Here is an 11,615-nt window from a genome sequence, read left to right on the forward strand (position 1 = left end):
GGGGGGGGGGGGGGGGGGGGGGGGTGGGGGGGGGGCTGGGCAGGCACCCCCTCCCCGAAAGAAAGTTAAGGCAATGGCGGGCGGAGCGAGGAGCAGGTGGAGCACGCTGCGAGTTCTGCTCTCCTGCTGCGAGAACAGCTCGGGGGAGACAAAAAAAAAGAAAAAAGGGAGTTTTTGCACGGGCCCTCTCCCCCACGAGACCGTCCTTTTCGGTCGCGACAGAAGCGACTGCGAGGAGGGGACTGCGTCGCCCCTCAGGCGAAGCGAAGCAGATGCAAAGCGAAGGCTCGGAACGTGTCGCGGGGTTACACCGTTAGGGATGGCGACTGTTGGTGGCGGTTTAGAGCTGACCGCTGAACTGAAGGAGGCTCCTGCCTGTGAACTTTAGGGAGCCTGGAGAAGGGCCGGGGGAGCAGTCACTGCCCGTGAGGGGCTGGTGCGGGCGTTAGGAGGGTTTGATGGTTGGCCGTGCGGAGGGGAGCTGCAGTTCAGCACCGTTAGAAGTTAGAGGGGTGATTGGAAGCTGGACTTGACCGAGTTGTTGGTAAGTGAAGAACACGGAGACTTCGGATTTCATTTTGCTCTTCTGCGAGCTCCCCTTGAACCTCATTGTGATCTTAAACTCGATGATCTTAAAGGTCTTTTCCGACCTAAACAATTCTATGATTCATTTGCTTCCAGGGTAATGTAAGTGGAATTCATAGCCTGGTGTCACCAAGATTCACAACCTGAATTCACGATTCCTGACTAGATTGTGTGCTCTGGTGGGTCCAGTGGCACTTCATTAGCTCAGGTTCAGCACTGCAGAAATAAGGTTTCTGGGACCGTTTTTTGGAAGCTATCTGTGTGGAATTCTGAATTTGGAGTTAGAAAGCCCTGTCAGAAGTGCATGGAGTTAACTTTTCCTACCCCGAATCTGTCACAGGTGTATTGATATTACTCTGCAGTTTAGGTTGTTGTTAGATCTTGTGTTAAGAATTAATGTTGCTGTGTAGACTTGTCGTTCTCTTAGCAAAGGTGCAAATCTTGCAAAATAGCTGCAGTTCTGTCTTCTTCATGTTTCTTAAGTCATCTGCATGTGCATCAAGTATTGTCACTTTTCTACTGACTTGAACCCTTCCTGGAAACAGAGGACCACATAATACAGCATTTTCTGCCTGGATCTGGTGTCTCACGTGTTCTCACAGTGTATTTCACCCTTTCAGTGGCTGGCCGGGTCAGGGTGTTTGTACCTTTTTTAGGTGTGTAATTTTAAAGACGTGGTTCAGCGATCGTTGCTGATGGAACTTAGCCTGAACAGATGGGCCGGGAGCTGGGAGTTCAGTTGTGAGGATGCAGTCAGATTCCTGTGGACACTGCTGGATTAGCAGGAGCATCGCGCTTGCCTGTCTCGTTCATGGTGTGGTGGAAGTGACCCCCTTGCCATTTGCGCTGTGAAGTGCCTGCTCTGCTGCATTGTGGGGGTGTTTGTGTGCAGCTTCCTCTGGGAGCTAAACTTCTGTTTCTTGTCAGTCACAACACAGGGATGTAGCTTCAAGAGAAGCATCGTGTTGCCACCAGACTGCCATTTACTTTTTGGCACTGCAGGAACATGTCATTTTTCCTTTTGCGTAGACACAGCAGTAGTAGTCTGGATCTGCTCCTGCTAGTGGAGGCAATGATGTGGCTGTATTCAGCTTTCTTGTGCTGGGAGCGAACTTTACCATCAACCCTCTTCACTGATAGAGGATATGGCTGAACTGTGTGCCTGCAAGAAACTTCCAAGGCTGATGAGAACAAACAGCCATCCTTCCTGTGCAGTGACTGGTACAGGGACTCCAATGTGGTTGTAGGGAATCACAGAAAATAGAGGCCTTTCTTCTTGAGGGCTTTCCCAACTCTGCTGTGCTCTGCTGGCATCACTGATATGTGTTGCATGTCCTCATTGTCTGCTTGTGTCTCACCAGGCTTGATTCTTTATTGAGAGGAAAAGAGATACAGAACCTTCTGCCAGGGGAACCAAGACAGTCTGATTTTGAAGTATGACATGAGAGACTACTTGTTGCTGTGTTCTGAAGTTCTACGTGTCATAGGAAAAGCAACCCATAATTTTCTGTGCTCAACAGGCAGACTAGATCTTTAGCTTTGAGCCCTTTGTTGCTTGCCTCTGGTGCTGCCTGATGACAGTCACAGTGTATCCTCTGTAGAGGAAAAATTCAGGGATATATTAAAAGTTGCAACATTGAGAGTAGAATGTGTTTGTTAAAAGTAACTGAAATGATTAGTAGATGTGTAGCTATGAAATTGGAATGGAGTTGAGAAGTGGAGACATCTTGTTAGCTGACAGAGTCAGTGTTGTGCCATCCCATGGGTGGATTCTTTCTTATACACAGTTATCTCCTGCGCATTTCTTTTTCTACCACTGGGAGGTTTTTGAGAGGGTGTAGGAAGTATGGCTTAATCTTTAGTGGGATCCTCATGGATGATGGGATGCCGAATTCAGGAACTGGCTCTGAAGTGGCTGTATGTGCTGGCTGGGTAGATACCAGGAGGTCTGTCTGCTCTGTACAGTAGCTTTGGCCACTCCTATTGCTCAGTCTGATGTGAGCTTGACAGAGATTGCTGATGCTGTTTGACTGCACTCTCTGGTTGCCCTGCAATATACATAGCCAGCTTCAGAATTTGCAGTTATCTCATTGCCTCTGACTCCTTGGGTACTTTTTCTTTCTGCCAGATCATGACTTTGGCCTCTTGGATGCTGAGAACTGAGCAAGAAAAGTAGTGGTAGTTGTTCTTTTCTCAGGTAGATACGGGTCCTCATTACTGATCCTTTTCCACTGCTGTCCTTCTGTTCTTTGTGTGATGGAGGAGATCACAGTGAGAACTGCAGTGTAGGGGACAGGAACTGGTATAAGGACCTTCAGCATCTCTGGGGAGAGAGGGGAGAGCTGGTGGTAGGAACTTTGTATGTAGGTTCTAGACATGCGTAGAAGAAGGGGGTGGGAGGAGGTGGCTGATGGAGCAGCAGTAGAGACTGGTGGTCCCACTGCTGACGTGTCTGGGTCTCTTCAAGCAGCTTTTAACCTGAGTGGTGGACGTTGTTCTACATCACTTCAGGTCAGCAAAAACCTTCAGTCGAGCTAAGAGCTGAGAGTTGGTGCTGATGCTGTTACTGTGCTTGGTATCTGTGGCTATAGTGAGCTTGTAGACAGAAGCACTTGCCTGTTTAGGTAGATTCCAGTGGAAATCTTCATGTCTCAGGAAGACTAAGAGTGAGTCTTGGCTGTCTTAAGCTAAAGTTTAGTATTGCAAACTCCAGAATCTTAGCCGAATCTTAGTACTTCACCTTGAAGTGGAGACAGGATGCGGCCACAGGACAAGCAAAATGCTGGGCTTCAGGCTTCTGCTTCAATTGTAATGTGTTCTCGGAGTAGATAGTTCTGTTTGGCTGTATCTGTATTTGTTTTCTCAGTGTTGCAGCCATGAAAAGTGAGAAAAGTAGGAGGGGATGCAGAAATAGCGGTTAAGGAATGCGGCGTGCTCGGTAGTCTTCAAGTGGCATGCAGCACGGCCTCAGCTATAGCCACTGTGGCATGGCACAGCCTGTAACTGTGAGTTTGAGTAGGGGTAATGCTGAAGTGTCCTTTTTACAAGCCAGGTAGGGCCTGGCAGAGTGTCCAGCAAAACAAAGCAGCCTGGGGCCTGCACAACAGCTATCTGTACTTGGACGGGTGGCAGCTTGTTTGTGTCTCCTAGGAGTCTTCAAGGGGGCTTGAGAGATACTCTAGCAGCCCTCTCCCTTCTGCTGTGTTTCATGGGGCACCTGTCTCTCATGACAACTTGATTTTCATCCTGAAATTTGTACTTCTCCTCTCTGAAGGGCTTCAGATGACTAAAATGATGTTTGGATTTAGTATTTGGTCAAGTTCTCTGCAGTGCACATGGGGCACCCTGCCAGATTGATTGCACCAGTTATTTTCCTTACTCTTTTTATGGGTTTGAGTTGAAGCAGTGCAGAGCTAGGTCCCTTTGATGTCTGTAATAAAGCATTTACGCAGAGGGAGCGTGGTCCATCTTTTTTAGTGTTGCCAAAAAGATGCCACTGAGCACAGATTACATCACAGTTCATGCAAATCCAAAGCCACGGGGACCTGGTTGTTGACCATATGCTTTCTAGCCTGGCTGGCTGTGCTGGCGTGGGACTGTTTAGAAAGCAGTGACATGCTCTTCTTCAAACTTTCACCCAACTAGTCAAGGCAGGATCCAGTGCAAAACAAGTTCTGATGCAGGGGTTGACAGCAAAGAGAAATGTGAAGCAGGCCGTTATCTGTGTGACAAACCTGAGTATAGAGGAGGGCACTAATCAGAGCTATGTAGAGACAGTGGTGATTGAGCTCAAAGTGAGAAGGGATCAGGAAGGGTTGGCGGAAAAATCTTCTAGACTAGCTATTCAGATGTGTGCTAAGTGAACCAGCAACATTTCAGAGTTAACTCCTTCAGAAGGGTTTCAACAAATTTAAATTGGCAGCATGAGTTAATAGTGGCTCAGCGCTGTTCAAGTTTGTTACTGGTCTCACAGTCCCTATTCTAAAACTAGATTTACTATTCCATGGAGTCATGGCCTAAGGTGCTGCAATACCAGAGAGTTGTCTTGCTCAGTAGTTTGCCTCAATTAAGCAGAGATTTCAGCAGAAGAGGCAGTTTCTTCAGTGACTGCCAGCTACAGTGTAGTGAAGTTAGAAAATTAAAAATGGTGAGCTATGGCAGTGTGAGAGAAAGTACCACCAACTCTTTAATGTTATTTCTTATGCCAAAGGCTTGAATGTCAACCTTTAAATGTCTGGAGATGAAAATGAGGAAGTGCCTGTAACTTCCCCAGTTCCAGAATAACCTCCTGGTCAAAAAAGCTTAACAGCAACTTGGACAATTTGTGAAAGGGAGCCAGGGACCTTTTCTCACTGTTGCATTTGGAAGGAAAATGGAAATTTCCATTGTAAAGTAAGATAGGACTGAATAAAAGGAGAGAGTGGGAGGTGGAGTGAAGTGTAGTTGAGAGGAGTGAGTAACAGAAAACTCCAGAAAGGGCAACAGTTAGGTAATGTGTGAAAAGGGTAGAAGAGATTGTCTGGTAAACTTTGTTGTACGCTACGATAAATTAAGTTTGGAAAAGCCTTTTTTTTCTAGAGAAAAGAGAACGGACAATGCAGGATTACCACCAATTTTGGAAGTGACAAAATTCCCTTTCAGTTCTGAAAATGTGATTAGTGCAGTATGTTCTTATTGTCCTAATTATGTTCTGCTGTGATTCGGTAAAAAAAGTTCTTTTTCTTTAGCTCGTATGATCAATTCAGAGTTTCTGGCTTTCAAATTGAAATCTTCCTTTCCTCCCATTGCCCCAAATCCCCCAGCCAAAAAATAAACCCTAATTCATAAAGACTTTCAGGCCTTTTGGTATATTAAGACATGGCTTGCTTTGGGGTTTTTCAGTTGGCAAGTTGTTGGCTATTGCAGGGATACAGACCACTGAGCACTACTGTTAGCTTTCTGGTTTGTTTTGATCCTGTACAGGAATATAAAGTTTGTTATAAGATGTTGGGAAGTGTTTTGTGGTCAACACCGAATGCGGTGTGGACTGCATTTTGGGGTGTCTTTTATATGGCTGTTAATAGTGCTGGGAAACTGCAGCTTACATCCCAAAGGTCCTTCCACTTCAGTATTTGTAGAGCAATGCAATTCCTTTTCATATGTAGCTAGCCTGCGGTCGGATGCTGTTCATTTGTCTCATAGATGTAAAGCTGGATCCCTCTTAAAGCTCTGTCTGTGGTCCAGCTGTGCTTCCCGATTGGAAATCTACCTATTCCCGTGACTTGATCTGAGGTGCATATGCATAGTGCGTGCAGAGAAGTTGTTCCATGAGGAACTGAGCTAGTGAACCTTTATTTCTTAGGGATTTGTGCCTTCTACTCCTCAGCCAATCCCCCTTTCCTGTTGTTTTTTCTGTATCCATGTCATCCTTTAGCAGCACTGCTAATTTACTTTCATTCTGTCCCTGCCCCAAACCCAAAGCAGCTCACCACTGTTGTATTTTTAATTCCTTCTCTTTTTCCCGAATTACAAGCTGAATCAGACACTGCTTGTTCTGCAGGTTTTAAGAGCATTTGCATACTGACCATTCATGTACTGATTACAGGCTAAACAGAGCCAGTAACTGTTAAGTGAAATATTCAGCCTTAGCCTCACTGGAGCCATTTCTTTCATTCTCTACTTGATTCCTGATTTTCATGAAACTTGTAGAAATTTAAAATGAGACTGGATTGCTTTGTCCAATTTGATTGGCAATGACTGTAGGGCAATGTGTTTGTATAAGCCTCATTTCCATAAGAAACCAGGGTAAAAATGCTTTAGGAATAAATTAAGAAAACTTCATTTGGATGCATATTTTTAGATTTCTTAGTAGTCTACTATATATTTAGACAGGAAAATTAGTGTTAAAATGACACAAAAACTTTGTGTGTTTTGAAACAGTGTGTGTTACAAGACCCCCAGAATTAGGTTGATAGCTTAGCATGATAATCATGTAACATCTGTTTAATTTGAACATAGAAGAAAAAAGCCTGTGCATTTCACAAATACTCCTTTTCACCATAGAGATACCTCCCACATTTACGTGAAAATGACTTATGGAATATGGTTAGACTTGGTTTTCTGCTTATTGTAGTAGCTAATCCGAGTAAATTCTGTTGGAAATAGTGGAATCTAGCAAAATCTTTACAAATTATTTGCATTTCAGATGCTGCATTTCTGGGTTTTTGGGGCGGGTTTTTTGTTTTGTTTTGTTTTCTTAAGGTCTTGCAAAAACAGTGATTTTGAGAGATTTCCATCTTTCTCTTTGGGGTGAGGCAAACAATGTTTTGAACACAGAGGGCTGTCAACTACACCAAGTGGAAAAAAAAAGTCAGTACTGTTTTTTTTAAATAGTATTTTTGTTGTTATTAGGGCAGCAGATGAAATAATGGAATGGAAAAAATTCTTTTCATAATGGATAAGGTCTTTATGAGCAGGAGCTTTTGTTTTTCATGTAATTTGTGAAAGAAAAACAGTGTTCAGCAGATGAAAACAGAGCCTAGGCTTTAAGCTGCTGTTTTCCTCTTGAATTTTTTTTTGCCTTTGTCAAAAACAGCTAATTTGTTTTGATATTTTATGATGAAGATGCAGTTTTGAAATGGCTGTCTCAGTAGCACTGTTTTAGAGTACTTTTTATTTGCAGTTTACAGGTGTAATGTAAATAAAAACACTTTGAATCTGGGAAGAAAAGACAACTGAGAAGCAATCACATTTATCAAAGGAAACAAACTTAGCTCTTCATCACCTGGGTTCTTTTTTTAGCATTTGCTTCCAGATTTTTTTACATAGCTGGGAAGGCCTATTGTTAAATATAAGCTTTTCTTTTCAAGTTCTACTGATGTAAAATGATGTGCAGAAGTTGGAGAGACCTATATTTGGATTTCTTTATGAAATAGTACCTATGCAGAAGATATGCTGTCTAAAATGGAGAGAAAAAAAGCACATGTGGTTATTTAGGAATGACAAAGAGTTGAAATTAACATTGACAGTTAACTATACAGATTTTTTTTCCCTTTATTGCAGGAACTGAAGCTTCCTCTTTGAAAGGTGCAGTGCTGTGAAAACCATTACTGATCGTAGAAAAATGGACGTGTTGCAGATACTACGTAAAACCACCGAGCGCTTAGAGTGTGATCACTGCAGCTTCAGAGGAACGGACTATGAAAATATACAAATTCATATGGGTACCATACACCCAGAGTATTGTGATGAAATGGATGCTGCTGGTTTGGGTAAACTTATATTTTATCAAAAAAGCGCAAAACTGTTTCACTGCCACAAATGTTTCTTTACCAGCAAGATGTATTGCAACGTATATTACCACATCACAGCACAACATGCAGCACCTGAGAAGTGGAATGAGGAGCGGAAAGAACAGGTAGAAGGAGATTCAGATTCCTCCAAAAAAAGTGTCACGTTGGAGCCGCAGAAACCTACCCTTTCCCCCGAGTTGCGGAAACCTGCCCTTTCTCCTGAACTCCCCAAATCTGAACCTGTTGTTTCCCCCAAGCTTCAGAAATCATCAGTGTCCCCAGAGCCCCAGAAGTTGGCTCAGGCGACTTCCTCAGAGCCAGAGAAGTCAGCCCAGGCCGCGTCCCCAGATCCAGAAAAGTCAGCCCAGGCCACGTCTCCAGATCCGGAGAAGTTAGTCTCAGCCGTATCCCCAGACTCAGAGAAGCCGTCCCCTGCTGTGTCCCCAGACCCGCAGAAGCCATCCCCTGCTGTATCCCCAGACCCGCAGAAGCCATCTCCTGCTGTGTCCCCTGACCCTCAGAAGCCAGCCCCGGCTGTGTCTCCAGAGCCGCGTCGGCATTCCCCGGCTGTGTCTCCAGAGCCGCGTCGGCATTCCCCGGCTATTTCTCCAGAGCCCCGTCGGCATTCCCCTGCTGTATCACCTGAGCCCCGCCGCCATTCTCCCGCTGTGTCTCCGGAGCCCCGCAGATACTCCCCAGCAGTGTCACCAGAGCCAAAGAAACCTCCTCCAGCAGTATCCCCTGAACCACGAAGGTATGCCCCAGCTGGGTCTCCTGAGCCCCGGAGACATCCTTCTCAAATGCGTAGGCCTGCTTCTGCTTCTTCTCCTGAAACCCGGAGGCCTGCTCCTGCAGTTTCGCCAGAGTCGTGGAGACCTGGTCCGACTGTTTCCCCTGAACCCTGGAGATCTACACCTCACGAAGTGCAGAAGTCTTCCACGGTTTCTCCCTGGGCTCCAAAGCCTGCCATGTCAGTGTCCGTAGAATCCCGGAGGTCTGCCCCCGAGTCCCGAAGGCCTGGCCCCGTTGTGTCGCCAGAACCTAGGAGGCTTGTTTCCGACTCGTGGAAATCTACGTCCTTTTCCGAATCCCAGAAGTCTACTCTTGTTTCTTCTGAGCCATGGAAACCCATCTCATCTGTTTACCCTGAAGGCTGGAAACCTGTTCTGTCCCCTGACACCTGGAAGCATTCTCCCCCTGTTTCTCCTGAGCTTCGGAAGTCTAGTCACACAGTTTCCTCTGACTCTTGGAAGCCGCCTTTCTTTCCTGAGGTCCGAAAGCCTGGTGCTTCGGTATCTCCTGAATCTTGGAAACTCTCTGAGTCCCGGAAATCTATGTATTTTTCTGAAACTCAGAAATCCACCTCTGCTGCTTCGTCTGAGGTTCAGAAACGGGCTCATTTCCCTGAACCTCGGAAAAGAGCTCTGTTCCCAGAGTCTCGTAAACCTAATCCTGCTGTTTCTACTGATGCCCAGAAACGCGCTGTCTTTTCTGAGCCCCAGAATCAGGTGTCTACTTCTGCTGTTTCTACTGAAGGCCAAAAACATGCCCTATGTTCTGAAGCCCAGAAATCAGCTCTTGTTTCTTCTGAAGTCCAGAAGCATGCCCTATTTTCTGAAGCCCAGAAACTTGCTCCCATTTCCTCTGAAGTTCAGGAGTCTACTTCCTTTCCAGAGTCTCAGAAATCTGCTTCTCCTGAAATTCAGAAACACGGCCTCTTTACTGAGTCCCAGAAATCTACTCCTTCTGTTTCTCCCGAGAACCCCAAACAAGCTGTTTTTACTGACTCCCAGAGATCTGCTGTTTCCCCTGATGTTCAAAAGCACGCTGTATTTTCTGAGATGCAGAAGCCTGCTGCTGCTTTATCCTCTGATGTCCAGAGACATGTTGAAACTACTGTACCTTCTGAAATCCAGAAGAACATCCTGTTTTCCGAGCCTCACAAGTCTGCTCCAGGTTTTTCCTCCGAGCCCCAGACACCTAGCGAGTCTGGTGAGAGTGACTTTCTTTCTCACAGTTTAGATGATCAGAAACCACTGGATGATTTATTCTCACAGGATGAACAATCAATATTAGCCAAAGAATCACCAGAAGACATGTTATATTCATGCCCCAAAAAGAAGCCCAAGAAGGAAAACCAGGAGAACTCAGATTCTGAACTAAATAGCAGTGAGTGTGGAAAAACAGAGATGGACTCAATGGAGATAAAGGAGCAAGAATCCAACAGTGACCAAGAGCAATATGATATGGAGTCATCTGATTATGGCAAAGAGAGCAAAATAGATGCAACTACTCCCGTGCAGCCACAGTGTGTGCTGCAGTTTACCGAAGAGAAAGAGGCTTTCATCTCTGAGGAAGAAATAGCAAAATACATGAAGCGTGGCAAGGGAAAGTATTATTGCAAAATTTGTTGCTGTCGTGCAATGAAAAAAGGTGCCGTCTTGCACCATTTAGTTAACAAGCATAATGTTCAAAGCCCATACAAATGTAAAATATGTGGCAAAGCTTTTCTCTTGGAGTCTCTTCTTAAAAACCATGTTGCTGCTCATGGTCAAAGTTTGTTGAAGTGTCCACGTTGTAATTTTGAATCAAATTTTCCCCGAGGCTTTAAGAAACATTTAACCCATTGCCAAAGCCGTCATAGTGATGATACACCTAAAAAACACTTGGACAGCCTTGAACCACTTGAAGAACAAATTTAATCTGTTTTTTCCCTTGTGCTAGAAAAGCTGAATTTTCAGAAGTGTTCAAAAGTGTTGCTGTATGTTAACCGAGTAGTTTAGCTGATCTGACAAGTCAGAAGATGCATGGTTTATTGTACTATGTTTAACTTGTCTTATAGCTGTATTACTGAAATGATTTACTTTCGAAAGTAATTTTAAATATGTGCTCATGTCTTTGTATTACCCATCAGTAGAGTCATATTTTATTTTTCAGATGTACTATGTTTTTGAAACCAAAATTGATACAAATTAGTTTTTTAAAGATTTGTAAAACGTACAGGCAATTAAGGACTGGAGTGGCAAGCAATCCATATATTCCTGTGAAGACTGAACTTGTTTTTTCACATTTGTTAAATGAATTTTTCAAAATGTTTTTATCAAATTCTCAAAATTAAAATTCTCACCAAATGGAATGTGAATGAGCCAGGCATGAGAAATTACCAATCCTTCTGGAGTAATTGTGCCCTGAGGTTGTAATTGAGTGTATAGTCATTCGTTGGAAATTTATTGCACTCAATTCCCTGACTTACTGTCTCAGATTTAGAAGCATCAAGGTACTTATTTTGTGACTCTGTATTTTGGCCATGTTTTAAGCATGTACTAATATACCTTAAATTGATGGATTAACGTCAAGACTATGTATAGCTCAACACTTTCTCTTGATGATTCAGATGTTTGTAATGTCAGAAACCCCCTAAATTTCTTGTATTTGGTGAAATGTTATGCTTTAATCTTTTAACAATAAAAAGAAACCCAACCTGGCATTGGCCATTTTTCCTTTTTTCCAAATCAAGATCAAAACCTTTCACATTGAACATACTGTTTTTTAAGTATCTTTGGCAACAGGAGATACAAAATTGTCCTGGAGTTCTGCTCTGAATACTTCAACTTTCCAGTCACCAGCCTAGGAAAGCAAGGTTAGTCTAAATTTCCTGTCTGCTTCAGAAAAACATATCAGATGTAAATGAGGGAAAACATGAAAAACAGGAATTTGTGCACTGTTATTTAGCATGCTTGCTTTTGTGCTATTTGCATG

The 11,615-nt window shown here is 44.0% G+C and overlaps 1 protein-coding gene across 1 annotated transcript; it reads left to right on the forward strand.

The window, feature by feature from the left end:
* Positions 1–205: 205 nt before the first annotated feature.
* Positions 206–11,332, forward strand: CHAMP1 (chromosome alignment maintaining phosphoprotein 1). Its single transcript, XM_010575674.1, has 2 exons — positions 206–544; positions 7,627–11,332. The coding sequence occupies exon 2, from the start codon at positions 7,688–7,690 to the stop codon at positions 10,556–10,558; it is 2,871 nt and encodes a 956-aa protein (XP_010573976.1). The 5' UTR covers positions 206–544; positions 7,627–7,687; the 3' UTR covers positions 10,559–11,332.
* Positions 11,333–11,615: the final 283 nt, after the last annotated feature.

Source organism: Haliaeetus leucocephalus, unplaced genomic scaffold, assembly GCF_000737465.1.
Source record: "Haliaeetus leucocephalus isolate CR32 unplaced genomic scaffold, Haliaeetus_leucocephalus-4.0 Scaffold495, whole genome shotgun sequence".
NCBI classification, from domain to species: Eukaryota; Metazoa; Chordata; class Aves; order Accipitriformes; family Accipitridae; genus Haliaeetus; species Haliaeetus leucocephalus.

Bases quoted from the DNA above. Each gene is read 5' to 3' on its own strand.
- CHAMP1 (XM_010575674.1), top strand. From the start codon at position 7,688: ATGGACGTGTTGCAGATACTACGTAAAACCACCGAGCGCTTAGAGTGT.